Source organism: Heliconius melpomene, chromosome 18 (genome assembly GCF_056956725.1).
Source record: "Heliconius melpomene rosina isolate 202511_hmr_F chromosome 18, ASM5695672v1, whole genome shotgun sequence".
NCBI classification, from domain to species: Eukaryota; Metazoa; Arthropoda; class Insecta; order Lepidoptera; family Nymphalidae; genus Heliconius; species Heliconius melpomene.
In genome coordinates, this window is record NC_140406.1 from 16,003,342 (window position 1) to 16,021,975 (window position 18,634).

The 18,634-nt window shown below is 32.8% G+C and overlaps 1 protein-coding gene across 3 annotated transcripts; it reads right to left on the bottom strand.

The window, feature by feature from the left end:
• Window positions 1-1,594: 1,594 nt before the first annotated feature.
• onecut (homeobox protein onecut) lies at window positions 1,595-11,845 on the bottom strand. Of its 3 annotated transcripts, XM_085201639.1 has the most exons (5): window positions 11,079-11,844; window positions 7,525-7,681; window positions 6,239-6,262; window positions 5,786-5,892; window positions 1,595-5,646 (listed from the first exon to the last, which is right to left on the bottom strand). In XM_085201639.1, exons 1-4 carry the CDS (start codon window positions 11,797-11,799, stop codon window positions 5,787-5,789), a joined length of 1,008 nt encoding a protein of 335 aa, XP_085057765.1. In that variant the 5' UTR covers window positions 11,800-11,844; the 3' UTR covers window positions 1,595-5,646; window position 5,786. The 3 variants fall into 3 exon arrangements, with proteins under 3 accessions (XP_085057765.1, XP_085057764.1, XP_085057766.1); XM_085201638.1 differs by lacking the exon at window positions 7,525-7,681 and having other exon boundaries at window positions 11,079-11,843; XM_085201640.1 differs by lacking the exon at window positions 1,595-5,646 and having other exon boundaries at window positions 5,785-5,892; window positions 11,079-11,845.
• Between the last annotated feature and the right edge of the window lie 6,789 nt (window positions 11,846-18,634).

Here is an 18,634-nt window from a genome sequence, read left to right on the forward strand (position 1 = left end):
GATTCCTAGCACTTGTAGTTTCTGAGATTTCGTGATGAGTGAGTGACCTTTCGATTTTATATATATAGATAGATATATAGAATTGTCGCAGTCAACAATTGAACACTGCGTCTAACGAATATCGATTAATGTAAAGTTTGACAGGTATTTAATGCAATATCCTATTAAGGCTTCAACTAAAGTTTCAAACTTTCCGAGCACAGATCAGAATAGATTGGAAGCGCTGGTTTCTTAAGCGATATAAAGTTTTCAGAATCTCTCTCTCATTTATTAATCTCTATTCATTAATTATTATTAAGAAAATGTATAAAAAATTGTAGCGAGATTGAACCCGCGCCTTTTGGAAATGGTCCAAGAGGCGCGTGAATAAGATTTTTTTTTCAAAGCGTGGAATAACATTTTAAAAATGAAAAAAAAACCTTTATTTATTATATAATATAATTATGTTTTAACTTTACATTTTATGCGAAGCCGAGCCAATATAGCCAGGTAGGCAGGCATATTTCTACATGCTCCCAATGAACTATACTCAAAACTTCACTTGATCATTCTCGAAACATTGGATGTTGAGTCGCAGAACTAAACGCCGCGATTTGTCGTTATCAGAGCCACAAAAGGAATATAATTCATTGATCTAAGTGAGGATTGAAATGATGATGGCCTTAGAATGAAGTGATAGTTATGGTACCTTTCAGCTTTGTTATCGAGGAAAAAACCAAAATATATAACTTCCTAATTAAAGAAATATATTTCGAAATAAGTAATATGTTTATATTTATAGTCGTGTTGAGTGGTGAAACTTAACGCGGCACCTCGTCTTGTTGTAATCTTCTACTTTGAATGGTAAAAGCAAATTTTCAAAAGAAAAATCGAGCTTTTGCTTTTTTGTCTTTAATTAGTTTATACAAAGAACTATATAAATACTGTTTTTATTTTTAGAAACATTTTAATACTGACACAAATACATTTTTTGTGAAAAGAAATAATAAAGGATAATATAATTAATTGATTTAAGTCAAAAATAAAAATAATTTATAGTTCAACTTCCTTTGATTCTCTTTTGTAGCGCCATCTATTGATAGAGCGAAAATCATATACTTTCTATGAACCCGCAATGAGGATGTCGTAGCACTGGGCTACGGGACAGTAAACCTGACGGGTTGTGGGGTCGATTCCTACTCGAGAAAGTGAAATATTTCATATTTTCATTGCCTAGCTCTGGTAAAAAGGCATAGTGCGGCGTTAAGTTTCGGCGCTCGGCAAGCAATGCCTCTATCGGAAAGTATCTTAATATATCAGGTTATCAGGTTCCCTCTGCCTAACCTGCTATGTGGGATACAGTGGAAACATCAATTAAAATTGAACTCACAAATTGTTATTTCAAATATAAAGTGATTAACCGAAACCAGTGGTTGACTGGCGGAACCCAGTGGGGCGGTCTTCTCACCATAGCAAGGAAATGAAAATAATTTATTCTCCGAGTGAAAATCGAAGCCACAATCGTCACCTTTACAGTCACACGCTGTCCCACTGCGCTACGAAAGCTTCAATTGTTAATTTCCTAAAATACTTGGATGAAAAAGAAAAGCAATGATTACACTTTATAAAATGTACATTTAATCTTACATATCCACGTACTATGTACAAAGAGAAAGCGCACTATACATGCACAAAAATATTTCATTATCTATTCTCACGTCATGAGTTACAACCACTTTTTGATCCGGTATATTAATAAAGACCTGCGCCAAGGAACACCATGGAAAATAAATATTAATAGAGTACTGTAAGGTACTTTAAGTGTTGAGCTCAAAAATATTTATTTAATATACGATTTTTTTAATAAATTTGTTGTTTTTTTATCCGATAATCGTGAAAGTTAAGAATTTGTATGACTTAAAATTATGTATTTAATTACTGTCTTTCTCCTTTTTATGAAGAAAATTCTATTTTATTGATCGTAAGACGAGCGTTATTGCTACTATAATATATGAGGTCTCTTTAATATACCGACAGACAAAAAAATTTGAACATCTCAGTGATAAATTAAAAAATTAACACTTAGGTTAAAGTTTTTGATACATTACCATTGAAAAACAAAGTTTTTTCACGTGACAAATATTACACATCGATTTCACTAAAAATGTTATTACATTTTAAATAAAAAAAAAAGAAATTACTATAATCTAATTAAATAATATTTGAAAAAATTATAAAATTATTAATATATGTTTATTTATATAATAATTTATATTGGGTACAAATGTGACTGGTTGTAATGGTTCTGATAAAAGTACGTACAAACGTACATACATACATTCATAAATGTAAATAACGATACAATTTTATTTCTTTGTGCAAGATTGGGAGCTAAAGAAATTGGACATTTCGCTGCTTTGGTAGCGAAGCGAGCCAACCTCCATATTACAAGTTTCGAGACAATGCACGATAAAGTTAAACTATAAACAAAAAAATATAATTTGTCTCTATAGTTTTTAAGTAATAAGTAAAATTTTAATAAGATTTTTGTTGAAAGTGCTTTTTTTCACAATATATTGTTCAATATGTATGTCCACCAAAGCAACAATAGATACTCATGTTCAAATACATGCAGTTACAGCAGATACAGAAGGAAAGTGAAAAAACTCAAAAACTGCGGAAAATCATCACCGAATCTTATAGTTAGTTAATACTCAATATTTACCAAACCAGAGTTTTTTTAGTTACATCATTTTCATTCTAAGTGTGACATTATTTATTTCTTATTATATAAATATTTGCCTTGAATAAGAATGGAACTCGCGACTTCTAATGAAGAATCCAGAGAGCAAGAGAAACAATAACAACAAATATGCAGTTTTTAAATAACATTACGTTTGGTTACTATCAAAATTGCTGTCTGCGATTTATATAAACATTAAAACAACTACTAATAACACTATATATTAAACTTTACTTTTGAATTAAAATATAGTCCTAGCTCCCTTTTCTTTTAATTACAAAGAAAATTTGCCACGTTTTATATAATAATATTTAAATTAGCATTTTATACACTCCACAATCATCCATTGAGCCTATACACATATAAAATCGACGTTTTAAATAAATAAAGGAAATAAAAACAAAAAAATTGCACTTCCTACTCCTTTGGTATAGATAAGGTACATAAAACGTTTATAATGTATAAATAAATTATAAATATGCTATAAATAGTAGAAAAATACAAAATAACTAAACTAACAACACGGTAATTGCGAAAACAGATTAAGTACTATGCTCTGCATTACAAAGGGACAAAAATATGATAATTGAATAAAACAAAAAAAATATTAGACATTCTAAATGATGGCCATACTTGAATACATGTCAGAAAGGTAACTCAGTATAGAAAAGCAGACTCTTTTTCACAAAAAGAAGAGTGAAATTTAAATAAAAATTCTAACGTCCTAAACAACGACCATATCTAAACAAATATGACGATATTTAATACATTTCCTTCCTAATATAGGTATTTTAAGCATTTTATTGATACTTTCATACACGTAATATTCTACGTTTGCACAACTCGGACTAGATTCCTTATAAAATACGTGAAAGCCTTAAATAATTTACGTCTAATATAACATAGTAATATCACGCACGAATTTGCTTTCAATGTTGCCACCGTTATTCTCAAATATTGATATATACTCGTATATAAAGAATGTTGGAATGTTGTTGAGATCTCATGACTAGAGGGAAATAAACAATTCTAACTGTCAATATACAAGAAATTATATTATAAATATAGAAAAAAATTGTTATTTTATAATAATTTCAAATGATGTTTACATTGAAATTTGGTATACAAATTTATCGTCCATAGTGTCAGAATTGCATCTGATAAATTCAAGTTTTTATTTAATAGATTTTAACGATACATACAAGTTCATACATATACTTTAAATGATACAATAAATTAAATACTTGAACATATTCTTAGTTTAGCTGACTTTTATAAATTTCTGTAAATCGACAGTTGTATACAAAATAAAATATTTACTTAGCGTTAGTAAATTGTTGTTCGCGATCCGATTTGATCGGATATTTGCACTAGAGTCGCTTTACGTCAGTATTCATGATAATCTGACTTCATTTATTGCGTTTTCTACTAACTATGAAAGCAAAGAATCGTTTGAACACATTTGAACTGACAACAATAATATATTTACCAAAAATATTTAGGATTGTAAAAATTAAGATAAAATCTGAAACAAAATTAATAGTAAATAATCAATAGTGAAGTGATAGAGCTGTACGCAATGGACGTAGGTTCAAACCTTACACAAAGGATTGCCTTTTCTACAATATAATTTGTCACTATAATCTTTCTGTATTCCTAACAAAACACGAAGAATGTTTTATAAATACAAAAATCTTATGAAAATACAAAAATATTATAATTGTATTGAAAAATGTATTCAAACGATCGCTAACCCGCTATATATAAATAAATAAAAACCCATACATATCGTGTTATCTAATACTGAAGAACAACTAAATAGCTATTTGATTACGTTTTGACTAGAAACATTAAATATTTAGAGATCAGTTTATTTCTCAATGCCACTATAACGCCACTATAGTCTATTCTCACTTTGAGTCATCTTTCGGTGTTCGAATGTCTTGAATATAAAGCTTAATCACCATATCAAAATACATAGTAGAATATAGTAAGGTATAGTATAGTATAGTATAGTATCAATTAGTTACGAAGAGGTAGCCAAGATATGAGCTAACGTCCTTTTGGTAAAACACCCAAGAGATTTATAAAGTCAAATTTAACTTTAATTTTTCTTACAATTTTGATAGATAGTTATTTATTTTGATATCAGCACTCTTCATTAAGAAGGTTGTAATAAAATATTTGAACGAAATATTGTAATAAATATGATTTAGATCATACCAATAAATCCGAAACAAAATTTAGATTTTGATTAGGACGGACTTTAAATAATCTTTCAGTTCATTAGTGACGTTTTAAAAATCGTTATGTATTTTTTTACTTTCTTTTTTTTTATATTTTGCACAAGCTAAATATATTCCTGTTAAAAATCTAATAATATTCTGATACTATATAAACCTTTTTATATTGCTATTTTATTATATAAAAATATTCAACAACTTATGTACTTACTGATAAAAAATTGAGGAAAGGAGAGGCTTACTACTAAATTCTATTTGGAGAAAAAAAAAGATTTTTACAAACATAACGATTTCCAAAAGCTAATGCTCTAGCTAACTATGTGTACTTAATATTGGCGATCAGCTTTCTTGTCAAACTTAAGTAGAACATTCGAATTCCGAGACAACTTTATACTTTTCTCAAAGCACTAGCAAGTGATGTTGCGGTATGGGGCGTCACAAAAGGTGATCGTCTGGATCATCGTGATCCTCTTCAGATTCTGCTGAGTCCAAACTTGGAACATGGTCCAGGTCCTGCACATCACACTGCTGGTCCAGTTCTGTTGATGGCGCATCATCATCCTTCCATTTGTCCATTGATCTTCTTCGTGCGTTCATAAAGAAATTACCAACTGTCGTCGGCTCTAAGCCGAGTTGCCTAGCTATCGTCACTTGCATTTCTTTTGACGGTCGTTTTGTTTCCTGAAATTTTTGAATTGAAATTTAGATATATAATTATGTTTATATCAACATTATTTCCTAATATGGAAGCAGAATGGGACGATGGTCTTTATTACTAATTTGGTGCAATAAAGAATCTTATATATATGTATATATATACCTTAAAAATAGCTTGCAGAGTACGCCGCTGGAGATCTGTGAAAACCAAACGCGGCTTCTTCGGGGAAGGCAGAGTATCCGAAACCATATCCTCCTTGCGTTTGCAGCCTGAAATAAAATTAAGAACATTGTAGTAGAATCTCCAACAAAAAAATATTTTAATTATTATTTATTATTATCATTAAAAATGTAAATATTTGCCAAGTTGGATTTGAAGCTATGATAATTTCACCAATTCGATCACCCAATACATGCGAAATAATGAGAACAGAATTATTTGTATCTCAAAGATAGATAAAGATAATGGAATACTACTTAACACTATTATTATCTAAGTTGAATTCTAACTTATTATCAATTGCGCAACGTAAAGGTAACAAGGAGAACAAGTGAAAGAAGCCTTTTATGGCACACAAAGAAAGTATTTAATGTGACCTATATGTAATATACTTACTGCCTCTCTGCGGAATCTGGGCCGCTGCAACAAACAAACATCATAATTTTAGTATATTTATAGTCTTTTTATATTTTACTTCACCTATTTTCTAGACCATTTGAAGCCCTAGCAATCTATGGACAACAATCATGCCACTAAACACTGAATACTTTTAAGCCTTCATTCGAACAAATTTTGTAATTTGTGACGATAGTGACAGAAAATCTTTTTTTATGTACAAGGATTTTTTGTACGAATGAGGATTTAAAAGTTAATGACAAATCTAAGAAACTATTCACAAAACTCTAAATTCTATATTTTATGTAACTTAAAATTGAAATCTGGCTTCATCTAATAAATCAGTAAACATCCTATGCAATATAACAATTTAGTCTTCGATCATCTAAAGATCGACAAATAATTTTATTTATTTCTGTGTTGAAACACTTTGGAACAGAATACAAATTGCGTAATTGTTCCGAACTTCTCAATATAATTTGCTAAGTATAAAATTATTATAAATGCATACCTGGCGACAATGTAAACAACATTAATAAAGGATCTGAAATCTCTCAGGCACCTAAAAAATCATATATCAAAATCTATTACAGCCCGGGCGCAGGGGGGAAAAATAAAAAGGGAGGGAGAGGGGCAGCGTTAGCAGTCTAACATACATCTTGGCTTCTTGAAGCAACCAAAATACACTTACCTAATGCTAAAATTATTATAAAAACTAAAACAATAACAATAATCTCCTTGTATAGACAGTATCGTTACCTTATATACAATTAAGTAAAGATATATATAATATGTATATAATATATTACGTATAGACATATTGAAAGCGTGGGAAAAGATACTGCCTATTCAAATTTAAACATCTATAAAGAGCTCTCTAGAATTTACACATTTTAATAATTGACCAAAAAATCGGAGACGTTGCTTCCTCTAAGGCTTGTCACAAAGCATATTGTGTAAAACATACATATATATATATATACTGCTATAACAAAATTTTCATAAAATACATACGTATATACGATATTACCTTTGCAACAAGCTATTCAGACTTTGTAATACTTATTAGAAACCAAGTCCACTGCTACGCAGCAAAGGATGGGAAAAGGGATCCGGAATAAGAGGGAAGATTAACTTAAAATGATATTTTTGACTTAAAAAACAAATAATTATCGAGGATTGAAAAGATCCAAAATGAAGGTCTTGAAAATTAACACAAAAGCATAAATGAGAGGGATATAGGCGATAGGAGGTCAATCCTGGATTCTAATCAGGGAAGGACTCACAAGCACGAAACGTCCCCGGCGGGCTCATAGGCCGGCGTTTCCCAGGGCGGGGGCGGGTACATGGGACCAGGCGCAGGGTGAGCCTGATACTCCCTGGGATAAACCTGCTGCTGCATGTTGTTTACATTGTCGCCTTTTATTGTTTGGTTAGGCGCATCTGTAAAATTAAACTTAAATCAATTGTTTTAGTGGTATGGTATGAATGGTAATCATGAAATATTAAAGATTTCGTTTAGTTTCAGTTTCGGTTCATTATTCAGTCATATTACATTATTAGCCATTTGCAAAAATTTTGACTAAAAAAGTATGTTATTGTCCAAAATTTTACAGGGTAATTTGCAAAAAATACATAAATATCTTTTAATAATTTCAATGGAACATATAATATTTTTATACTTGTAACATTTTGGGCTCTTTAGAATTAATTATTAATTTATATATTAATTTATTACTTAAATGGTAAGAAACAAACGAAATTACAATTGAATCCTCAAAAATGAACCCGCTGACTGGGCCTAAAACCTATGGTTAGTAATAAAAAAACCATAAGAAGTCGAGATACCTAAATAACACTAGAACAGTCTACGAGGGGGTCGCGCGATCGATACAGCGGGCGGGCTGTGACGTCACGGCGGGGGAGGGGGTGCCATGTGCTCGCCGCCCGTTTCCTAACATTTTAATGTTGTTTTAATCTTTGTATGTTTTAGAGAGGTGTGTATTGGGTTTTTACAATTAATGTGACTCGTTATGGTACTTAATTGCCATTTTATGCCATTTCAAAGTGTATTTTCCATTCATTAAGGTTTTGAGTACACCTTGATAATGGGATTGGTTAGGTTCATACAAAGAAAGGATATGAATTGTGGAATTGTATTTTAACATTTTTTTTTAAATTCCTAGCTTTGTCTAATTGTAAAAACTATTGTGAAACATAGCTTATGTTGTAATTTCTAAATAATTGTCAGAAAATGTATTTTTCTTAGGTGAGTGAAGTATTAAAAATAACTTTGAAGTAGTTTTTAATTTTCACATCCGAATAGCTAAAAATAGGCCAGTCCTTTTTTTCTAACCCTCAAGACCCCAGCGTCAAGAAATAAAACCACTTTACACATTCCGCCTCAATAAGGAGACATTGTATACTGAGTATGAGTAGCGAAACTCAATGCGGCGTTTTGTCTATGAGGGCGCGAAAACGAAACTCTAAAATTTGAGGACAAGTCTCTGCGTGTGTTGCTCTTTTATTTTATTTATTGTAACACACTTACAAAGAGTTATACATACTTTTAAAGATCTAAGTTATTGCCCACTCCCACTTGAGGAAATGAAATATTTATGGTTTTCAATCCTTCACTCTGGTAACGAGGCAAAGCGCAACGAAGAGTTCCGCCACTCAACACGCAATGTCTCTAGAAGTCGGCGGAAAATTAGAACTTAATGGGAACGGAATATCTTAACACAGGGTTCCCAGGTTCTCTCTGCTTATCTTGCTATGTGCGGGATACAGTGTGAAACTAAAAAAATGTAAAATCAAGAATATTATGTATGAAGAAGTTCAAGGGCCTCAAAATACCTGAAATACGGGTGTAATGAAATATCAACGAATAAATTTTCTAATGCCTTTCTAAAATACATGTATTGTACGGATCGGACTAGTAGATATGCAAATTACAAGCACGCCGTGACTATTTAAGTTTTTCATTACATTCATTATTATTATTATTATATGCACCCTTTTTACTATAAAACATTAGCACCCCAATTCTAACTACAACCCTAGTAACACGCCTGCCGCCATAGTGACGTTCCCATCGATTGTCCGCTATCGATTGTAGAATCGATACTCTCAGCTGACGTTTGCGATGTTTGTAAACTTTGATATCGATTTTTTTTGTATATTTTCTGAAGAGTAGGTGTAGATATGAAATGTTGTTAAAGTTTAAGTGTGTACGTGATTCAAGGTTTGAACATATATTTGTCCATTTATAATATGTTTTTTTTAGTAGATATAAATTCTTATACTCACACAGTGTTCAAAAAGGTTTATTGTCTTCGGACAGATAAAAATATAACTGACTAGATGCGATATTTATGACTCGAAGTCTATTCAATAAATGTGTTGGTTAAATTTTATACATAATATACTAAATAAAATATGATATAAAATGCCCATCAATGTGAACTATCACCAGTCACTTACGTTGCAAATTATACCTTATATATTTTTTATTTTTTTTTTATTTTCACTCAACACTCAATGTCTAGAAAACTATAGTTAACAATTTCAACGACACTTCACTCAAATGTACAGCTACGGGGCTTATTAAAATTGAAATATATTTTCGAAAATTATTTATACTTGTCTCTATTCCGTATAAATAAGTACAACCATCCAACTCATATAAATAATTTTAATAGGAGGACAAAATAATTCATCTCTGCTATAAACACTGAAAACTATAAAGAAAAAAATAACATTGTATTTACTATAATTGTAAAATACAATAAATGTAAGTTTGTTTTCGAAATTTTAAGTTGTCTGATAGATCTCTATGTAGGTACTTAGTTATGATAGCTAATTAGACACGAGGACAGGACATGTTTTGTTCAGTTTTTATATGTATCATATCTAAAGATAAAGAAAGTACAAGTAATATTTATAAGAGGCCTTTGTGGCGCAGAGACACAGCGACGGTTGTGGGTTCGATTTACACTCGCAGGAATGAAATATTTTTATTTCCTCGCTCTGATAAAAAGGCAAAGAGCAACATTAAGTTTCACCACTCAGCACGCAAACTATGTGGAAAGTGGGTACACATGCTTCTTAATTGCCCTATTATGATATTAAATATTATTCAAAAATGCATTCTGTTATAAAATACATATATATATTTTGGTATAGGTGACCCCCATTCATTTCACAAAAAGTGTATCAAGTCACCCCTAACAAATCCGCTTACAGCCCTAGCTTCGTTTTCACCGTCATAGTGACGTGCATCGCCGCCTTCGATTGTCGACAAATCGATGCCTACAGCTGACAGATGTGATGTTTGTAAACTTAGATATTGATTTTATTTAAATTAATGGTAATGCCCCCATTTTGTGATAATTCAGATCTTTGTCCTGCTCTTATCTTATTGTTTTGTTGGTTAAATACTTTTGATACTGAGATTCGGTTTGTATAATACGAAAATCATATGTAAATTAGAAAATAAATAAATCATATGCTGTAGAAAAATATTTAAATGACTACTTGTGTAGATTAAGCAAAAATATAAAAAATAAACTTAAAACAAATTTAACTTGAAAATTTAGTTTTGAATTCTTAACATGATTTATAATAACTTTTGTTATTACAATAGGGCAAAAAAAATAAAAAATGTTCGTACTTCATACAAATTTCAAACAAATTTCAAACATTTTTTTGCCTGTTAAATGACGATGCATTTGATTTTATATAATAATATATTTTTTTATATATTTACACTTAGAATACATTATATACACTTAGAATACATATAAATAATATGACTCAAGCATAATGGAATGGAACGTACCTGCTAGTCTCAATGCCGACATTCTTTGAAATTCAGGCTCTTGGAGCCATTTCCACATCCGCCTAAATGTCTCCCTGCCAGACTTGAGCTTCGACCACGGCTTTGGGTTTCGGAGGAGGTCACTTAGCGTGCCCTGTGACCTGCAGAGTACCCTCTGTGCAAATATCGCCTGAGGGATGGAGTACCTCTTCAATTCACCACTTATCCTTTGAGCCAATTCCTTTGTGTTAATCTCTTCAGTGTCGTTCTGTGCTTGAGCCTGTTGTTGGTCCTCCCTAGCCTCCCTCGCTAAAAGCGCCGCATTGAGGTCCAAGCCCGGGCTGGGCAACGGAGGGGTGGGGGAGCGCCTTTCAAACGAATTCGGGGACGCACTCCGTCTGCTATATGCTGATTGTGGCGACAAAGGTTCATTATACGGCGCTGGAGACAACGAGGCATAGGACTGTTGTTGCTGGATGACAGTGAAAGTGCCTCCCGCATGGTACGCGAATTTATCCGAAACTGTACTGATCGGGGGCAAAGGTAAAAGAGGAGTTAGTGTGGCGTACGATGCTGGCTCAAGTCCCGGCGGCGTCAGACGTCCGTTAACAGCAGAGAGTGGATGGAAGGCTGCATCACCGTCGGGTAGTAAGTCCGCAGGGGACAGTCTGGGGGGTGAAGCGTTGCTGGGTGCGACTATGACGGTGAGCGGCGCGCGGTCGCGAACTCTAGTGTCGTCCATGGCGCGCGGCCGGCGGCGGCGGGGTCGCGCGGGCGACTGGAACACGCCTGCGCGGCGCACCCTTCCGTCCCCTCGGTCCGCCTGCAAACACCCCTACTTTGTCACCCTTGCTAATAAAGGTCCTATATCCACGGCTTTTATTTCATTAACAACTTTATTTCACAGAAATAAAGCTCATTTAGCTTTGTAAAAACAACACCAGTCCTGTTTTATGACGTGAACACTACAATGCACCCTTAGGTTGCCCGGCGGCTCCGATATATCTGTATAAGTAGAGCTTTCTATGGTTCGCTGTCCATTACTGCTATCTGCTTGTCGAGGAGAGCCCACTCTCTTTTGAATAGGCAATGTATAGTGACTTGCGGCATTGTGTACAAGGGTTAAAAGTGTCTTTTGTGTGGTGGTAGCGTATGCCCTCGTTCGAGGTACTGTCACTCGGGTACGCGTTACCTCGTGGTGGAAGTTCCAAAGGAAAACCATCTTATTTAGCTCTGATTCATTTTTAATGATGACTTACGCTAATGCTATAAGGAAATATAATTACAGCCTCTTTATAACTACACTTTTTATAGGATGAATCCTTGTCTATCGCTTATTTATCAAGATTTTAGAGTATGATTTTAGGTATATGTATGTATTTGTATAATTTTTAGCGATTGAATTTATAAATTTACTTAGCTAAACGTGTTTAGTATTTATCTCTAACAAGGTGAGGCTCGAGTCACTACCTCTATCTACATTATGCCAAGTGACACTTCATTACATTTTCCTAAACTACCTACATAATATACAGTCACTTTTATACTTTTTCATAAATAAACAAATTGAAAATGGTTATACCTACTAAGAGCTTCATTGAAAACATTCATATAATATTCTTATTGGGATTGTCTCAGTTTATCATCGGCTGCATACAGTACATACATCTTGAAATAAATAACTTATGTATGATATATTTTTTAAATAAATTTACCCGATCTATTCGAATATAATTTCATAAACAAAAAATATCGTTATCGGGGTAAAAATATCTCACATTCAAGCTTTAAATTTTTGTCCTCCTCCTATACAAACAAATATATAACAAATTGAATACCCATTGTCCGTTATAGCCGTCATGGCGAACCTTCTGATTTTAAACGCGAAGGTTGAGTGTTCAATTCCCACTTGGGGGACTATCAATACGCAATGCCTCGAGTATTTTAGTGATAAATTGGGAATGTAGTGTCTTAACACTGAATTCCCTCTGCCCACCTTCCACACGAGGAATATAGCGCGAAGCTAAACAGAATGCCCTGTCCATCTCACTAGACGTTAAACAGAAAGGACGGCATATTAATACATGCATTTTAATTTGAGCCCCTCTCACAAAGCGGGTTTGCATTTTTTTTATACATTTTCACAAAAGAGCATCTCGGATAAAAGCTAGTTACAAAGGCCATACATAAATTAATATTTTTCATACTTACATACGTACATAGATCTAACGTTACATTATATAGGTACTACGAGTTGCTCTGCAAGGTAATGCACAGACGGCCACGCGTCTAACCCCGCTCGACACCTGGCGTGCGACAAAGGCATAGTGATGGACTTAGACACTATCGATAGTCATAAAATTTTATATTTAATCGTTTTAGATATTTAGAAATATTTTTACTTAACCAATAGCAATATAGTCATATAAAACAACATATTGTCCAGATTTCGTATGTATACGTCATTTCTTTGAAATTATATTTAATTTCAAACTAAAATGAGCAATAAATTATTGCTGACAGCCATTTTTGTTATTAAGGTTGTTTTCGAGATGAAATGTAACGTAATATTGTTTAATATTATCAAATGTTATTTTAATGAGTAAAATAACTTAACCACGATAGTGTTTTAGGGAAACAGACAGTTTCTTTCACAAGTACACACATTAAACGTGTAACATTTTTTTAACTTCACGCTGTATTCTGGACATAGCAGAGTAGACAGAGAGAACTTAGGAACGTATTGTTAAGTCATTCCATTCTCCATTAATACACATTGATTCCCTACTTTCCACTAAATCCTTGAGGATTTGAGAGTTGAGTGGCGCTGCGTTTTGCCTCGTTATCAGAACGCGGAAATGATAATATTAAATGTTTTTCATTCCTCCGAGTAAGAACCGAACCCACAATCGTCGTGTTTACTGTCGCACGGTTGTGACGGCAGGACGGCCACGAACACAATATTTAGTTATATTAAAAATATAAATAAAAAATCGATATCGATAATTATAATGCTCCAATACGTATATCCACGTTCTGCCACCCCTATACTACGTCCTGGGCGCTCTAGAGACTGAGCTCGGAATTACGTCACGAAACAAAATAATTTCATTTCTATTAAAAATACATTGTAAACTGAATAAATTAAATTAAAAACACCGTTACTCACTTGAAATATAATAAATAAAACTAAGGCGAAATCGAAAATTAAGAACAGAGTCAGTTACTAATATTACAATGTTAAATATTATATGTACTTCTATAGTTCTTCACTTTATAACATATAATTTATAGATGTACATATTTTTTCAGTTCAGTCAAACAACTTTCAGAAAATTTGCAAAAAGAAATAACAAAAACAAAAAATATTCCATTGTCGCCTTTTTAACATAAATAAATATAACAAACGAACTGAAACACAAAAGGCGACAAAGATAACAATCGTTTTCACCAAAAAAACTTTATATGCATATCACCCTAACATTTGGACCCCCTTATTAACCTACAGCTGCGCACGCGCACGCTAGTGACGTCACTGTATCGATTTTTTCAAGCGTATCGATCGCACACCTGTTGCCACCACTACCACTACCACTACCGGGTGCAATGACCTCGCCATATGTGCTTTTTTAACTTAAAAGGTTTCCAAATAATGAAGAAATTCAATACTTTGATTTTTTGCTACGGTTGTGGATTCAATTTTTCGAAAGGTTTATTATGTTTAAGCTACAACAGCCATCGGTTTAACTGAACAGTGGTGTAATGAAATAAAAGGAATTGAATAAAAAAACGGATTTTCAATGAGAAATAAACCTACGAATCATATAATTCGTGATTGTCGCAGTACAGCGTCTTGTTGTATGCGCGCACGGAGGGCTCGACTCCCATTTAGGTATCAAGACAAAACGCGGCGTTGAGTTCCGCCACTCACGGGTTTCGTCTTCCTTATGGTTCCTTTTATTCTAAGTATATGAAATTAATTGAAAAATCACTCACAGACAAAGTTAAGGATTTTTATTCAAAATAAGTTACATGCTGCCTTTACACTAGCATCCTAGGTTATCTGTGCCTACTCTCCTGTGCGCAGGATGCTGTATTTCGTAAAGCTAAAAAAAATTACAAGCTTAAATTTCTGAACGTCAAATTTACCACTATTTCACTAAAGTCAATGCCATAGAGCCTCTAAGTTAAGAAGAATAATTTACAAATTCACAATTATTTATAAGTAACAAAATACACAGATTTGAACCTCCGCCTGTAGGTGTGTCGGGGTCCTTGAACACTTTATAGCCCAGTTGTTTTCAACTAAACATAAAAGTTAAATAAATTATAATAGACTATATTATAGTTATTTACAGTCCGCTATAGTCAACTGCCCTGCAACCCTGCAAATTACTTTGTTAAACTCATCATGCAACAAAAGTGAACGAAGCAATGTGATATAAAAGCTGGTAAAGCGCGAGACGGACTCGCGCACAAAGGGTTCTGTACGTTAATCCATAAAAAAGACAAATATCACGTTTATTGCATTGCCCCTTACAGTTCTTGAGATACAGCCTGGTGACAAATGGACAGACAGATAGCGAAATTTTAGTAATAGGTTTGGTTACGGAACTTTGGTTACGGAAACCTACATTTTTTCCATACAACAGTAGACAGAGAAAACTTAATGTCAAAACACTCTGTTTTCGACTTTCCCTCTGAATTTGTGACATTGTATGTTAAATGTCGATACTTAATGCTGCATTTTGTCTTGCCGGAACGAGGAAATGGCTATTATTTTGTGCAAGAATAGAACCCACAGTTATCTTTTACAGTGTACCACTGCGCTGCAATGGCCTGTGTAATAACGTATTAAATACGATTCAAGCCGACACTAGTCAATCTCAGGATTTACTTACGAAAATGCTACTTTCTAAATTGACATAGGAATTTTAACTTTTTGTTTTAGTTATTAAAATACCATTAAACTTTTTCTTAGTGTCATTATATATTTTTTTTATTAAATTACTTTCTGGTAAAATTTTAAGTATTTGACTTTTTATTGCTTTAACATATTGATTATTCAATTTATATACAATGTAATGTAGTAACCATAGTGTAGGTAGGTCTTTTTTGTTTCTTTTTTATTCAGATTTTTTAAACATTATATTATTATACATTATACGGTATACTTTGTGTAATAAGAATAATTGAACTAATAGGAAATGCTTCAACAATGTAGAGACCGCTTTTCGAGCAGATTGGTTTCTAACATTTTGCCTGATTAAGTATATTTTTTTTTAAAAACTTATGCTCTTGTTCAAATAAACAACCTAAAAGACATATTAAATAATACAATCCTAAATTTCAAAAAGAAAATCTTACCAAATCAATAAAAGCGTTCCTTATAATTTTCATATTATTGCTGTTTTTTTTCTATATAACATAGAAACATAAAAACAATAATAAGTTTATATTTTCCATTAACTTTCAACGTTAGATTCATCATGACCTACAAATATCGAAAATTGATAACTGCGATCATATCGGTTTTACCCTCTGTAACCGTTGCTATAGCAACCCCATTCAAACCACATTGCAAACACATACACATCCCCCTCTAACTCCCACAAAAACGGAATGAGAGAGCAAGATAGCTATATTATTGTCAATATAGCTTCAAACGAGTAGCCCTTAGTAAAATCGATATCGCACAAGGCTAGGCGTCGATTATCCGGTCTATTCAAAGTGAAATCGATAAAGACGTAAGTAAATTTCAATGATATGGGAAAGTAGATCTTATAAATGGAAAATAAGTGTGTTTTTTCTATGAAATGCAATGGTTTTGTTACGTTTGTCAAAGGAGGTAGCTTCGCTAGGCTCACCGCGTGTCACGGCATCGACTATTGATTTTTGCGATCGCAAGCGAACATTTCGATTTATTGGATGATGAAGCATTGAGTTTTATTTCATTTAATTAAAACATTGAGGAGACAAAGCGAAACAAATTGCCTTTAGGATTTCTTGTATAGAATAATATGCTTAGAATTGTTATTTAACTGTCTTTTTACAGCTGTTTCTCTAATACCTAACTATTTTGTTCCCCCATATAACTATTTCTAAAATTAAAGTACAGCCTTGTACAGAAATATTCATATTACATATTATAGCATATAATTGCTTTGAAAATAAATAAAAATAATTAAATTCACGCGTTATATCACGCGTAGGCAGAGGTAACCTAGTCTTAAAACACTCGTTTCCCACTTTCCACCCAATTTTGACAAGTTCCACAAATTTAGACATTGCTTATTCAGTAACGGAAATTGACTTCTCATTCTTTTATAACTAAAGCAATTATTTTAACTTGAAAAATTCGAGACATATGCAATGTCTATTATAACTAATTTCCGAGCGAAAATCGAACCCATAGCAATCGCGTTTACAGTCGACGCTGCTCCATTAGGCCACGATAGTGAAAACTGTTTTCGATTCATAACTTAAATTTCTGTATTAAAATCCAACACATAACTATAATTTATTGTTTAGTGGTTAGCCCTCAGCTAGAGGTTACACCTTCGGTTACGAGGGAACGGAGTGTCTAAAGTCTAGGTTCCCTGTGCTTATCCTGCTAGAGAAGAAAAATAATAATAAACGCAATTATTTATAAAAAAGGGAAGGACGGGAAGCTGTGTTTTTCAATATCTATGTATTTATAATTTTTTGACCCTCCCATGGTGATTTGCGCATTTTTAGGGTTAAAAATTTTCCAAAATATGTTTTTTGTTAGTTAGTCAAGCGGTATGTCTCAAATATGCTAGGGTCTTAAGTTTAGTTTATAGGTTAGGTTATGTTAACTATTTTTAAACCACCTCGTGCAGAACCGGGCTCGTTTAATGCGCAATGCTTACTGCGCATTAATGTCGTTTCACTTTGGAGGTTTAATTAGACTTTTCTATTTTTTCCGCATAGCAGAGAGATAGAAAGAGAAATTAAGATTATTTGCAATTTGATGGGTAGGTATGCAATTGAATTTTAAATGAATTATTGCAGATGTTATGTTAATTAATTAATGTATATGTAATACTTATGTAAAATAATATGTTACTTGTCTTGTAATTGATATTGATATATTGATGATGATATTGATTATGATTATCATGAATGTTGGTACTCAACGTCGCAAAACCACAAGTGTTAAAACACTTCGAACATTTATGTTCAGGCGTGGTAAGTCTAACTTCGCTCAGACCTAGCCGTATGCGTTGTATATTATAAGAATTTAAAACCACACCCACAATATATAGAACTCACTACTATCGGGTGCGGTCAAATACATTACAACTGAACTACTGGATGAAAATATTTCATTTCAAATTTTTTATATAAGTTTTATTTTATTTTGCATTATAAAGAACGAACAAAAAGGCAAATAACAATGATTAATGAACCTCTCTCATTGAAAGTTAGTTAAAAAGCTCTCTATAGAAAGTAAATCAGACTTTAATAGGGTGCCTATTCGAGGGGTTGCATCCCCTAGCTTACCAAAGGGCTATCACACCCTCGAATGTTAGGTTTTTTAAAAATACCATAGG